Source organism: Solanum tuberosum, unplaced genomic scaffold, assembly GCF_000226075.1.
Source record: "Solanum tuberosum cultivar DM 1-3 516 R44 unplaced genomic scaffold, SolTub_3.0 scf00046, whole genome shotgun sequence".
Lineage (NCBI taxonomy): Eukaryota > Viridiplantae > Streptophyta > Magnoliopsida > Solanales > Solanaceae > Solanum > Solanum tuberosum.
Genome location: NW_006238971.1, coordinates 602,879 through 618,301, shown reverse-complemented (window position 1 = coordinate 618,301; position 15,423 = coordinate 602,879). Strand labels below are relative to the sequence as shown.

Genomic DNA, 15,423 nt, shown 5'->3' with positions numbered 1-15,423 from the left:
TTGGGATACAGAAAGGAGCTTAGAATACAACATATTATACAACTACGTAATATATGTATACAACTTATTCAGGACAAATACTTGAGCTACTCGAGTCATGATGGCGCCTACTACTAACCCACCAGTAGGCAAGCCAACCCGTATCCCGGAACATCTAGTAATGGGATTGAGGAAAGAAAACTAATGTATCTAATTTACAAATTTCATATTTGCAAAATTCATATTTGAAAAAAGAACTCTTGGGGTGACTATAACAATAAAAAAATAAACACAATTTCTAAAAATATATACGAATCTGTGTTAGAGGGCAACATGATAATGAATACAATTGCGTGTTAGATAGAAACAGAACAAAATACCAAAAATACAAATTTTGTTTATGTACATTAGATTTAAACAATCAAAAATAAACATGCAAACACAAAATTAACTACAACTACATAACATTCAAAATATTTTCAAATAATTTTGTGAAAACATAATTTAATACCTCTTCATCACGGTCAGAAAATAGTACTTCATCACTATGAACTTGAACTTGTTCATCAGAATTTTCAAAACTCATAACTCTCTTTTTTTTGGACTGCTCTATCATTTTAGCCGCAGCGCCTACATTTTCAAGCAACCCTTGGGTAATACATAAATCAAATGAGGGAAATTTCCCAAAAAATTGAATATCATTTGGTATACCTCTTCTAATTTTCAATGATTCAAACATTGTAGACAGACAGATGCTTTCCCAAACCTAAAACCCTAAAAGCAAATTTCAAAATTATTAAATATAAATGTATTAAAAATCAAACAAAATATATATATAAATGCTAATGTAGATTCCACTAAATCTAAAATATAAAAACAAAATCACAAAACAATCGAAAAATATTGTTTAAAAGACTAAAAATCTGAAAAACGTAAATATTTGATGAGTATGTAAACAAACTCACATAAAAATTGAAAAATGAAGAAAAATCTGTAATACATAAAATCTGAAATACAACATAATTAGTGATTTTGAAAACAAAATTAAAAAAAATCTCACTAAATAATTGGTGACTTCGAAATTGGCTTTATCAATTGAGAGATTTCTTGAATTAATTGAGAAATTTCTTGAACAAAATGGGAGAAACTTGAAGAATTATTTTTTCTTGAACAGTGAGAGAGAGAACAATGGTGAAAACGTAAAGAAAGAGAAAATAGGTGAAAACGTGAAAGATAGGGAAAAACTTTACTGGGGTTAAAATCTAGAAGAAGGGTAATGAGTAGTGGATATATATTTTTTTCTTTTTTATCGGTTAGTGGTATAGAAGTTGGTCCAATGTTGGATTGTTTTGAGAAATCAAAGGAAAGAAAAATAATAATATTTGGATACAAATTATTTTCTAAAATATTGACGTTTTAAATAATTATTTTAAAGTGTAGATGTTTTTACTAATTATGTTAGGGATTGTGACTAGTTTGCTAATTTTTCCTATTTTAGTTTTTAATGGGACCTCTTAGCCATAGTTTCACTATTTATTTAAAATGTCAATATTTTAAGAGTTATGTATTTTTTTTTATTTTGTTTAATTAGAAATAATACAAATATTTAACATCAGAATTGAGAAAATCATGGGACAGAATATTTCAAAAAAGGTAAAAAAAAAATTAAATTTAACATCAGTTACTTATTCAAAGTGCACCTCTATCCATTTTTATTTCATGCGTTTTTTCCTCTATTTTTAAAATTTTCAATTTTTTTTTTAAAACAATAGTTTGTTTTTCGAATTATTCCACAGATAATTTTCAATTTTTTCGACTTGAATTCGACATATTTTTTAAATGAAAGTTTTCAAAATTCATGACTAGAAAGTAGTCAGTTCCACGAAATTCAAGAAAGTTCAATATTTTCATTGAAAACTCAAAAAACAATCATGTATTTTTTTTTATCGATTATTTTATTTGTTTGGAAGAGATATTCGTAAATCTCGACTAGAAAAGTGGGTAGTTTTTTTATGATGAAAGCAGTGGAATTTTTGTATGTATTGAGATTTTATCTTTTAAAGAAATTTTGTATTTAATCTATGATTTAGAACGAGTGAAAATGCATGCTTTTTTTAGTTTCTTAGCTATTTTCTTTAATGCATAAAATATAGTGTATCCCATTACATTAATGTAATTAGTAACTATTTTGGATACAGTCACAACAACTTCTGTGTTATACTAGGCAACAAAATACAAGAAAGAAAAATACATAAATTAATGTTGAATATTGTTACTATTTATAATATAAACGATAATAAACTAGACAAATTGAATTTTATTCAATATATATAAATTAAATACCTTATTATATCATCACTAAAAATGGTATTCATTAGTTTCTTGTATCTCGGTTTCACTTCAACCGTCTGCCAGTTGAGTAACTTCGGAATATGGTCATCAACCTTTTGGGCAACTTGAATGTCGATACTTGAACTGCACTCGTATAACCATACTTGAATGACAATTGATATGCCACTAATTCTGTAAAAAAAAATATGAGCTATTCAACTTCTTGCTCAAACTCTTCATCAATAAGTGAAGTGCTTTCTTACCCCAAGGGAAATGATTGTACCTACCGCTTTCAACCAGATCAAAATGTAGTCTGAATTTTTTTTTGATTTTTTATTCACCAGAAAAAATAACTGTTTGGATGAAAAATAAGATGACAAACTTCAAGTCATCCTGATCGTTATCACCCCACACTTTGTCATTAAATCTCTCCATTAGATCTATTTCTCAGATCAACTTAACACCCCGAAAATACTGACTTATCAATCTATTTGATTCTTGAGTGTCGAAATTGAAATCTTTTTCATCACTAACACAATTTAATCCACTAATCAAAGCGAATTATCTTAACGTGAAACGAAGAATAGATCCACTGACACGTATGATAAATTCTTGACGAGAACTGCAATTGAGTTCTAAAGTCATACAACACCTATGTATTTGTCCATATGCACAATATCTATGCATTTGCATGTAGTGACCAAAACAAGTGCTCTCACGATACACCTTATATACATGCTCATGTAAATATTTAATCAAGTTAGCTTTAATGTCATTGTTAAAGACACACTGAAAATGTGGAGCTTTTGTAGGTGAATTTTTAACATAAAAATCATTTGCCTACACATGTTCAAGTAAATGAATACATATTTGTATAATTACTGAAATGTAAATGTATTTCTAAGAAAAAATACAATAAGAGAAACTGTAAATACGCAAAAATAGAATACAATCTGAAAACTTGATGCATAATTACTTCTATACAAATGCATTTTGATTTATGAATCAGATAACAAATTAATACAAAAAAAATACATACTGAAATCATACTAATATACAAAAATAAAGAATACAATATACTAAAGGATATATAAATATAATACAAAATATATCTAATATATTTCATATAATGGATATAAATAAATTGGGATACAGAAAGTAGCTGATAGAATACTATATATTATACAACTTATTTTGGACAAATACTTGAGCTAGTAGACTACAATATTTGTCATCACCAACCACACATAGATAATGTATCTAATTTACAAATTTCAAATTTGCAAAATTTACAAAATTCACATTTGAAAAAAGAACTCTTGGGGTGACTACAACAATAAAAAAATAAACACAATTTTTAAAAATATATACAAATCTGTGTTAGTGGGCAACATGATACACATTATGAATACAATTGTGTGTTAGATAGAAAAGCAGAACAAAAACCAAAAATACAAATCTTGTTTATGTACATTCAACTTATACAATAAAAAATAAACACGCAAACACAAAATTAACTACAACTACATAACATTCAAAATATTTTCAAATAATTTGTGAAAACATAATTTAATACCTCTTCATCACTTTGTCGGTCAGAAAGTAGTACTTCATCACTTTGAACTTGAACTTGTTCATCAGGTTTTCAGAACTCATAACTCTCCTTTTTTTTTGGACGACTGTCTTGCGCCATTTTAGCCGCAGAGCCTACATTTTCAAGCAACCCTTTAGTAATACATAAATCAAACGAGGAAAATTCACCAAAAATTTAAATATTATTTGGTATACCTCTGGTAATTCTCATTGATTCAATATTGCAGACATACATATGCTTTCCCCAAACCTAAAACCCTAAATGCAAACTTTGAAATTATTAAATATAAATGTATTAAAAATCAAACAATATATAAAAAGAAAATCACAAAAAATCAAAAAATATTATTTAAAAGACTAAAAATCCTAAATACATAAATATTCGATGAATATGTAAACAAACTCACATAAAAATCGAAAAAATGACGAAAAATCTGAAATACAACATAATTGGTGATTTTGAAAACAAAATCAAAAGAAATCTCACTAAATAATTGGTGACTTCGAAATTTACCTTTATCAATTGTGAGATTTCTTGAATTAATTGAGAGATTTGTTTAACAAATTGGGAGAATTAGTTTTTTCTTTAATAGGTAAAGAGAGAACAATGGTGAAAACGTGAAGAAAGAGAAAATAGGTGAAAATGTGAAAGATGGAATTTTTTTTACTGGTGTTAAAACCTAGAAAGAAGGGTAATAGGTAGTGGATGTATTTTTTTTCTTTTTTACCGCTTAGTGGTGTAGAAGTTGGTCCAATGTTAGACTGTTTAGAGAAATAAAAGAAAAGAAAAATAATAATATTTGAATACAAATTATTTTCTAAAATATTGACATTTCGACATTTTGAATAATTATGTTAAAGTGTAATATTTTTACTAATTATGTTAGAGATGGTGACTAGTTTGCTAATTTCCCCAAAAATGATTATTTGTGCACTTGTGGATTTTGATCTCTTAGGCCCAAATTTCTGTAACGGATCGAAATGGACCCAACCCAAACACAACACATATTGTCTATTGATTTCTGCCCCAATTTCAAAGGTACTCTTATTCTACGGCGAAATTGGCGCCGGCGATATTGTTCTCTCTCCGTTGTACTCCGGTGGATCTCTTCAGTATCTCCGGCGTAATCGAGTTGTAAGTCCCTCTCTAGATTCCTCGATATCGATATTAAAACCCTAATTTCATTTTCACAAATGACCTGCATTGCTTCGCTTGTAATCTCACTGTATATCAAACCCTAGAATCCAATTTGTATAGATCATCGTGGGTTGTACTCGAATGGACATACTGTTTGCTTATTAATGGCTCCGAAATTCTAGGTTTTGCCAATCTACCTGCTTTCACAAACTGAAAAAGATAAAGACTTTTAAAGATATTTTTTCCATATGTTGTGGGTTTCAGCTCCTTTTTGATAGGGTAAAGATGAAATTTATTAAAAAGATACGTGCTGTCCTAATTGTATCAACCTATCTGAACATGATAGGGCTTGTAAAATTCATCAACTTCAGAGCAACTCTTGTTCCGGTCCAACTAGTTTAGAAAATGCATAAAGGAGCAATCTTTCGAACTTTGTTGAATTTTTTGATATCTCTGGCCTTGCCACTATACATCTCCTGGCATAACCCAACAGACTCCAAACAAATTGAGAAATGACTGAACTAGCAAGGCTTGATTACTATAAAGAAATAGGTTTCTGCTGCTTTCCTGTAATATTCACAGAAGAAACATCTACTGCACAAGGACACTCCTTCTCTTTGAAGATTGTCCTTAATACAGGCATTCCTGGTTGCTTTTGGTTGCAACCCTACCAAAACAAGTTACCTTGGAGATACCTTTGATTTCCAAATAATTTTCCAAGGCTAATCCATATCTCAATCATGAAATTGCTTTTGTAGATCATAGCAACTCTTTACAGTAAAGTTTACTCTTTCTAGCCAGCCACTTCGTTGAATCAATATTAATATCATTTGCAGATACAGGTTGTAGAACCTCTTTAGAAGACCAAACTCATAACTCTCTAGTCTTTCCCAATCATTGAGGTTGCTTCTACCTTCTAAGTTGTAGATGTTATCTAGTGTTAGAGAAACAATCAGCCATCAGCCTATCATGCACTTTCTATTTAATAAAGTAGGGACCTCATTTTTTAGTATCCCAATATCTACTAGTGATCCAGCCAGAATCTGATGCTTTTGCTGATTCCCACAGTTGTGCTAGTAAAAGAGTTGAACTCCCTTCAATAAGGACAAATATGCTTCCAAATAGTTGTTTCTATTAGTTATTAGTGATTCCACTGATCCTCCTTGCCATATATGGTATTGATACCTTAGTTTTCATCTTTGAGTCTCCAAAAGCATTTGATTAGTAGGCTTTTGTTTTGAAGCCTGTTGTTCTGGTTATGGTGCATGTTTTTGTCAATGTTTAGCATGTCTTGCACTGGGTTAATCTCCATTTTTGAGCTATTGCAATGCTGGAATAAAGAGAGCAGGTTGTGCAAGAAATCCCCAAATACTTGTAATAGCATTCCTCGAGCCATTTGGTGGACTATATGGCTTGAAAGAAATAGCAGTTTTTTTAAAGGCAACTGAAGAATCAGACAGCGCCTTAAACAAAACTGTATACTTTTTTCTATCTTTTTAGTGCAAACTGGTTATTGAACATGATGAAGATGCTATCCTAGATGCAATAGTGGATATGCTCAATGCCTCAAATCTCTTTCTTTAGTTACATTTTGTGGCACTGACTTGGTGCAAGTATTTATAAAATCTTTGATAAGAAAAAATAGAGTGGGAGAGATATGAAGGATCATATTGCCAATACTAATTAGTTTGGGATGAAGACATAGTTGATTGATTGATAGATCAGAGTTCTTGATAATTTTCTCAACTTGGTGCAAAAAATTAACAGACATCGACATGTGAAGGTCCCTAGTAGTGTTCTCAAATTGGGTATACTCGAAAGTTTTGTATGTTACACGTGCTTTTAGCCCATTGACCTGAAATTCTGTACTCATAAAGGACCATAACTACTTAGCTCTTTCCTTAATGTATTACAAGATTGCAGTAAGAAAACATTAACCAAATCCCAGCTGATTTGGAAAATTTTCCACCAAGTGGCATTTGTGTTCTCATCCCACCACCTAAAACTTGAGCTTCGTCCCAACTTCCACCCTACACCCTACCTTATATAAAAAAATTTCTTTAGTTATCTCTTGATTTCTGCTGGTTTGGTCCTTTGACTTGCACATACTCTGGTGCTTTTCTCAGTTTAATATGATTGCCTGTAGTTACTTTTAAGGACAGGGAAACTGTAGCAAGACTAATACTAGGTCGTTGCTTTATGCAGTTCTTGGGGTTTTTATTGTGTCATTGGATTTGATGAAATTGGAGCATAAATGGCAAGCTATTCAGGGAAAGGATCTCCATTAAATGGTTCTGTGTATGTCTGTAACTTGCCCCTTGGTACAGATGAAGATATGCTAGCTGAATATTTTGGCACAATAGGGGTGCTAAAGGTATGGTTGTGAACAGGTACTTCTAATTATGTTTGAGATTGTTTGTTATATGCTCTCTCCCACTTCCCCCTACTCTGCTTTGAACAAGCTCACTTTGATTTGTTTTCTTTTCTAAGGATTTGCTTTGCTTCATGTTGTAGAAAGACAAACGAAGCGGGAGGCCCAAGATATGGTTATACCGTGATAAAGTTACAAATGAGCCCAAAGGCGATGCTACAGTCACATATGAAGACCCTCATGCTGCATTAGCTGCTGTTGAATGGTTCAATAACAAGGATTTTCATGGGTCAATGATTGGGGTATTTATTGCAGAGTCTAAGAACAAAGACGAGGCTTCCTATGTTTCAGTGAATCAAATTAGTGAGCCCAATCTGGACAGTGGCCTGGCTGTGCTGGATGAAGTCTCCAACGATATAGATGGAGGTGGCGGAAGTGGTAGGGGCAGGGGAGATGCTTCTGCAAAGGCATGGCAACAAGATGGTGACTGGCTGTGTCCAAATACAAGGTCTGTGATATGATCATTGGTGAGCAGCTCGTTCGTGCTCTACTGTATCTTTTTTCAATTGTCTGTTTGTACTTCGAGTAGTCCAGTATGTTCTTGTGCTTACAGTTTTTGTAATTTATGTGTAGCAGTTGCACTAATGTGAACTTTGCATTTCGTGGAGTTTGCAACCGTTGTGGAACTGCTCGACCTGCTGGTGCTGGTGGTGGTGGGGGTGGAGCTGCTGGTCGTGGGAGAGGACGTGGTAGCCAGGACCCAGGCGCTCCTGGTCGTGCAGTTGGTGGTCCTCCGGGCCTCTTTGGTCCAAATGATTGGGCTTGTCCGATGTAAGAATCTTTATTTTCATTTTGCAACCTATTTTATTGAAATATGATACTCCCTATCCCAATTTATGGGACACATTTCGGATTTCGACATTCAAACAAGTCTAGCTTTGACCGAAATTTTTTCATATATCTTTTAAATATTTTGAATTGTCAATTATTGTGACTAATAGTACTTTTTACGTAGTTTACAAATATATAAATTTCATTTTAAAAAAATTGAAGATTCCATGAGTAAATTCTCGGTCTAACTTAAACTGTTTGACTCTCGAAAAACGAAATGTGTCACATAAATTGGGACAGAGGGAGTATAATTTTTCACCCATAAACTGCCATATTAATATACCTTATCATAAAAAAAACCATTCCGAGCATAATCAGACTTTGTATTCTCCTTATTGCACTAATCTTGAAGTTAGTTGAGTCTTCAGTATATGGTAGGTTTTTCGTTTAAATTTGTGTTCTCCTATAAAGCTGTGCTTGTTAGAAATAGATACAGTTGGCCTTTACTGTACTCCTCTTTTTTTTGGATAAGTGACTTACCAGTACCTTCAACAACTACATTGGCTTTACTTGGATGTTGGGTACCTTCCCTAGATTACTTGGATGTTCTCTACCTAGTCGAAGATGACTCAAATAAAAGTAATAGCTGAAGTTTTCTTGTCAGGGACTTGGTTTTGGTGTCATTCTTTTGTTTTCGAAAGTGTACGAGTCGGTGCAGTTTTTGCCTAGATTTTTTTTTACCAAAACCTTTTAGATTGAAGAAACAAAATCCATCCGAGAAACGTAGGAATTGTTAACTCTGTCATTTTGCTTTAGTCTAGTTGTTTTAGTTGACTTTTAATCTCCAAGTATTTCATTCTACTTGAAAGAGATTCCAAGGTATTAAAAAGACCAATAAAGCTAGCAAATAGAAATTGTGCGTTGTTCAAGATCAGACAAACCAAGTGATTCTACTTCTGTTTTTTTTTTCTCTGAACTCTTTATTATTACCGTTAAAATCAACCCTCAAGCGCCTACCAGGTAAAGGAATCTCAGCAATGTGACAAGTCAGCTCTTTGTGTTTAAATGATACATAAGGAATGAGGTTGGAGGGTTAAAATGGAACAGAGTTGAGATGGAGTGCTAAGACGAAAATTGGGGGTAAGTTAGAGGGGTTTCCTATGTATTTGTCCTTCTCTTTATTTTGAGAAAGGTAAGTATGACCATTAGAATCGTACTTGTCATTCTGAATTCAGTGTGACAGTGTCCAATATCATTTTAACTAGTCTGGAATGAATTGTTAATTGTTATTGATTGGCATTTATTATGTTTCCCTTTTTTAATAGGTTGGCATTTACTATTTGTCTTTGACCTATTGTTCAGGTGTGCCAACATTAACTGGGCTAAGAGGAACAAGTGTAACATATGCAACACCAACAAGCCTGGGCACAATGAGGGTGGTGTGAGGTATGAATCACAGGATGCAACATTGAATGCTTATTTAGATCTCTTAGAAGTGCTGTTGTTGTTTCCTGTTACCTCTTTTTTTTCAAAAAAAGGAAGTGCTGCTGTTGTTTTCTAAGAAGCGCTCCCCTCTCCCATTTTCCTTATTGCTCTGCAACAATAGGAAGGAAAATGTTGCATTCTTAGCAACAATTTTAAAAGATGTTGCATTCCTAGCAACTGGAGAAGGAACAGAGGTGCACAAGACATGATGCTAGGTGGCACTTAATGTTGATGTTGGCAGTGTTGGAGCTACTGGTGATTTAGACTAATGTGCTACATAAATATTATCCAAGGAAAACTTTCTTATTTGGGATCTTGTACATGGGACATTCTTATCAAGAAAAGTATAGCTGCATTATAGGCTTGTAATTGCAAATTTATTGTTTTTGTCAATCTTTTAGTCTTATTATAATCTTTGAGGACAGGAAAACACCTGGAAGCCATCCACCCTCACCCACACTAAAATTGCTGACATAGTTTTTTAATATAATTTATCGTTGCCTTTTATGGTTAGTAAGCGTGTAATACAATTTAATTTGATGTCTTTTATAGAGTTTCTCTTAGGTTTTAACTATGATCTACTTTCATTGTACTCGTCAGAGGAGGACGTGCTGGAGGTTATAAAGAACTCGATGAAGAAGAAATAGAGGAAACTAGACGTCGGAGGAGAGAGGCTGAAGAAGTAAGATAAAAATTGCAGAAGTTTGCGAGTTCTATAGCTTATTCTGGGTATCATTCTGCTTCTGACTTTCTGGTGAAATCTTAATCTCAATTATAGGATGATGGTGAAATGTATGACGAGTTTGGAAATCTGAAGAAGAAGTTTCGCGCTAAAACGCAGCGAGCAGAAGCAGCCCAGAGCCTCCCCCCTGGAGTAGGACGCGCTGGATGGGAAGCTGAGGAATTAGGTAAGGACAATAGTTTGTTATATGTGTTGTCCATAATGCAGAATTTATGGTTCTATGCATCTTGCATAATTTCTCTTAAATGCAATATCTAGTGAGTCGAATTGTTTCATCTAGTAGACACGCGGCTAGATCTACTAGATTGCTTAGGTTGATCCTAGTCACCCAGTTTTGGGATCGATGAGCTGCTTTAGTCCTGAGCTTTAAAAGATTTCATGACGGAGTGCTCAGTGTTCTTGTGAGGTGTAATTGATCGAAGACCAACGTGTTCCTGACCCCAAGCACTCTTTAATTTTGCAGGTGTGGCTGAGCGAGATAGAAAGGAAAGAAGCAGAGAAAGATCAAGAGATTATGATGATAGGGAGAGAGCTAGGCATCGAAGCAGAAGCCGGGAAAGGGATAGGGGAAGAGATAGAGACCGCTCCTACGACTATGATCGAGACAGAGAATATGGTCGTGACCGTGAGCGGAACAGGTATCGTCATTGAAGATTGCGTGCGACCCTTCATCAAATATGGTATTCATCAAACTTTGTTTGTCTCATGTTTTTGTATGGGCGGCTACTAGTATGGCACCTTCTTAAGGTTGCTTCACCTCTGTCAAATTCATATGTCGACTTTTCGACGTAATCTTGGTCATTTTTTTTACTTATATGTTGAATATTCAACGTGCATTTTTACTGCGTTTTTTGCCTTATTTGTACGTCCCTTTCTTTTCTTTTTTTAAGGAGGCTATCATAATCTTTTCCGGTGTATCTTTAATTTCTTTCCATAGTTGAACTGTTAAGAGATTCTAGGGAATCAGTTTACTACACTCGTATCTTAAAAATATGGAGGTGCGCATCTAAGGGTGTGCTCTAGTGGTTGATCGAGTTGGTTGAGGATCATGAGGTCTTAGGTTTAAATCCCAACAGAGACCACACTAGATGATATCTTATCATCTGTTCTAGCTTTGGTGGACAGAGTTACTTGACATTTATTGCTGGTGGTAGGTATCTTGTGGAATTAGTCAAGGTGAGCGAAAACTGGCATGGATACTACAATTATAAAAAATAATAATAAAATATTGAGGTGTAGAATATAAATGATCAATATATAATTTGATTTCTTTTAAGGCATGATACATAAACCTAAGTTGCTCGGACTCTTCACTTTTGGTGTCGCACCTGTGTCGATATGACATGGGTGTGTGTGGGATTCATGTCCGATTGGGTCAATCGATTTTGGGTGCTTTGATCAAAATTGATGGGGAAAGTTTGGACAGTTCTAATGATTTTTGTAATCAATACAAAAGCTAAGGTGAAATTGAAGAAATGAATACATTTTATATAGAAATTTCTGTGGCACTCATTTTCCTTTAATCTCCTTTCTCGATTCACCTCAAGTTCTCCACATAATATCGCATAATTTATGTTTTATAACTCTATTTTTAGATATTTTAATTATTTTTAGGCGAATTTCCGCACTCGTATTCATACATGAATTCATATCCCCGAATCTTAAAAGTTGGATCACAAAAGGATCCAACCTCTAGATCCGCACTTGTATTGGACACTCGCACTAGAGTCCAAGCAACTTAGACATAAACGTGCATTCAAATTTGGCCTCAGCTAGTAGGTGAGCATTTCAATGTTGAGAGTATACATCGAAACACCTCAACTTGGTCTTAATTGGTAAGTAAATACTCTTACTCATTCCCATTGTGTCTCATGCTCATCAGATGTTGACGTGATACATAAATTTTGGAGGTGTCTAATTGATCATTTTATAAGTTGGAGTGTTCAATTGACACAATAGAGATTAGTTGAATTGTTTAAATGTGTACTCATAATTGTAGTGTTTAGTTGTCAGTTGAACTAAATTAAACAATATTTATATATTGTGATATTATGCTTTCTTTAAACTTTTACAAATTTGCTCAAACTACACAAGTTTTATAAATTAGACCGTATAAAAAGTCATAATCGAAGTTCTTATTCAACTCTCCAAATACTAATGATCTCATCTATATGAGACATGAAGTAGAATATGCGTTTCTTTAAGATTTTTTGGTCTCATTTCTTTGGCAATTATGTTCAGCCATTCATGTATTTAGGGGTCATTAGTTTGACTGGTATAATTTATTTAGGAGTCACATTTGGGGGTGTATGAGAATAATATTGAACAAGATATATTAATAATATTGACATTAGTAATGTTGATATTAGTTATGCTGAGATTATTTGTTATGCAGTGTCTAGTTCGGTATATTAAAAATAACATGCATTGCATAATTTCTAAAAAATAAATTATTTCTGTATAAAAATACTCTTTACAAATCGGTGGAAAGGGAGTGGAAAAGATTTCGAGGGGCAATTGTGTTTTAAATCAAGTTAATGCATGCATTATTTTTAGTTATACAGAGGATAATATCGAATAATGTATAACTAATGTAAAATATTAGTTATATATAAATAAAAAAGTGTACCAAACATAATATTAGTGACACATAAAATTAATGCATACGTTATTTTTTCTAGCGACCTGTTAGTATTTGGTTGCAAACGAAGAAAATTATATTGACCTTTGGTGTTAATTATTTTTTTATATATTTATTTTATCGTTCATGGCAAACCCAGCCATGTTGGGTGTTTTTTTTTTTTATTTTAAGAAGTGGGGTATTAGTTATTATGTCATTTTCCATGCTAGACATCCCAATATTATCATCCTTGATATTGGGGAAACATTATCTAATATAATTGATTATGCTTCATGATTATACTTTATAGCGATGATAATAGAGAAAACACATAAAACCTACATAATTTTGGTAGCACAACTTATTTTAGTTCTTAAATTATATGGACGTTTAAATATTTTTCAAGTGATTTATATACTCCTAAGGGATGACGTGACAGATAGAGTGAGTGTACTCTCCTAAAAGCAAGTGAAAAAAAGAAAAAAAAAACTGAATTTTGTGAAGTCCTACACATGACCTATTTTTATTGGCTAATATATAACCAATATTTAAAATAGTTTTTCTTGATATACTTGCTCTTTAAGAAATATGTAATTTTCTTATTTAGAGGTAAATGAAATTTGTGGGTTCCCTTTTTTAATTTCTTTCAAAAAAAATTCTTTTCATTTTGTTGTCTTCCTCAATACACCCCTTTCTCCATTGAAACACCTCCTCCTCCATCTTCATGCCCATTTCTATCCACTATTTACATTTCACTAGTCCTTTAATAATGTGAAAATTTTATAAATGACATATATAAGACTAATAATTTCAAGTTATGACAATATAATAAAACTTTCAAGTTGTAACAATAAAAAATTTCAGGTTATAACAGTTTATTAAAAATAAGTTTTAAAATAATAATAAAAAACAATTTTTTAAAAATAATAAAAAGTAAAAAACGGAATTAGTTGTAGTAATTAATTTGAATACATTAATGATAATTCATAATTGCCATAAATTTAGGAGATTCTAAACAAAATAGGAATATTTGTTTTCCTTCTTTTACTCTAATCAGTTAAAAGTATTTCAAAAATCAGATTGTTTTTTTTTGTTCAAATTTTTCTCTCCTCGGTTTTTTTTTTGTATTTCAAAAATCAGATTTTCCTCTTTTGTTTTACATTGGCAGATTCGTTTCTTCGAATATTTATACAGGTTGGATACCAACTTCATACATTTTTTATTTTTTTAGTTTTTATCTTAGATTATGAAGTAAAAAAAAAAAATCATATATGAATTGAATATCAATTTTATACAAATTGAATACCAATTCTATGACACTCTTATTTCATGTAATCTAAATTGTTGTTCATTTGGTTTCCAATTAATATCCAAAACTAAAACTGTTTAATGTTGAACCCAATTGGTATGTACTCCCTTCGTCCCTATTTAGTTGTCCATATTTTCTCTTTTAGTTGTCCCTATTTCCTCTTTTAGTTGTCCCTATTTAGTTGTCCATTTTTGACAAATCAAGAAAGGACAACAATTTTTTTCCTATTATACCCTTATTTAAATAAAGTTGTCATAAATAAAGTAAATAAACTTATGAACTTCCCAACATTGATTAGTTATCTTGAGTGAATTTATTTTGGAATTGTAAATTGTACTATAAGGGTAAAATTGTAACTTCATTATGCTAATTATTGTTGCCTTAATCTGTGTGCCATTTCTAAAGTGGACAACTAAATAGGGACGGAGGGAATAGTTTTTATATAACTGGTATCCCGGAATTATAATAGACAATCTGTAATTCATATGTTAAGTTTAACAATGAATATGAATTATTTGGTGCTACGTTTATGAGGGTTTTTTCAAATTAAAGTCCAATAAAAATGTTGATATCCAAATTGTGTATTGTTAGTAGGGCTGGCAGGGGACCGGGTCGGCCCGCGACCGATTCGAGAATCGGCTTGTCGGACCCAGTCTCGTCACTTTTCGCGGGTTGGGAGGGATTCGAGGGTTAGGGGCCAGTTCACCCTTTGGTCCCGGTCGACCCGGCCCGGTTGAACCGGCCGGTTTCGCGGGATCCCCTAATTTGTTTTTTTTTTTAATTATATCCGTTGGGGCAACGGCTAGTGGGCCCCCCAACGGATTTATTCACCTTTTTCACTTCCCCAACACCCCCTACCACTCTCCTACTTTTAATACTTTAATTTAAACCCTCAAATTATCATAAATACACTTTAACCCATTTTTAATAGTATAAATACCCCTCTATCCCTTATTATTTCTTACAAAATCATCTATTCTCTCATCTATTTTCTATATCCTCTCAATCTTAAGTCTCAATTTTT

The 15,423-nt window shown here is 32.6% G+C and overlaps 1 protein-coding gene across 2 annotated transcripts; it reads left to right on the top strand.

The window, feature by feature from the left end:
* The first annotated feature begins 4,912 nt into the window (after positions 1 to 4,912).
* LOC102585899 (transcription initiation factor TFIID subunit 15) lies at positions 4,913 to 11,369 on the top strand. 2 transcript variants are annotated; one of them, XM_006343425.2, is made up of 8 exons: positions 4,913 to 5,038; positions 7,247 to 7,415; positions 7,556 to 7,920; positions 8,049 to 8,243; positions 9,606 to 9,689; positions 10,329 to 10,410; positions 10,507 to 10,636; positions 10,934 to 11,369. In XM_006343425.2, exons 2-8 carry the CDS (start codon positions 7,296 to 7,298, stop codon positions 11,119 to 11,121), a joined length of 1,164 nt encoding a protein of 387 aa, XP_006343487.1. In that variant the 5' UTR covers positions 4,913 to 5,038; positions 7,247 to 7,295; the 3' UTR covers positions 11,122 to 11,369. The 2 variants fall into 2 exon arrangements, with proteins under 2 accessions (XP_006343487.1, XP_006343486.1); XM_006343424.2 differs by having other exon boundaries at positions 8,046 to 8,243.
* Positions 11,370 to 15,423: the final 4,054 nt, after the last annotated feature.

Excerpts from the sequence above, each read along its gene's own strand:
- LOC102585899 (XM_006343424.2), top strand. The coding sequence starts at position 7,296 with ATGGCAAGCTATTCAGGGAAAGGATCTCCATTAAATGGTTCTGTGTAT. Across the intron at positions 7,416-7,555 it reads GCACAATAGGGGTGCTAAAG|AAAGACAAACGAAGCGGGAG; the intron begins GTATGGTTGTGA and ends TTCATGTTGTAG. Across the intron at positions 10,411-10,506 it reads GGAGGAGAGAGGCTGAAGAA|GATGATGGTGAAATGTATGA; the intron begins GTAAGATAAAAA and ends TCTCAATTATAG.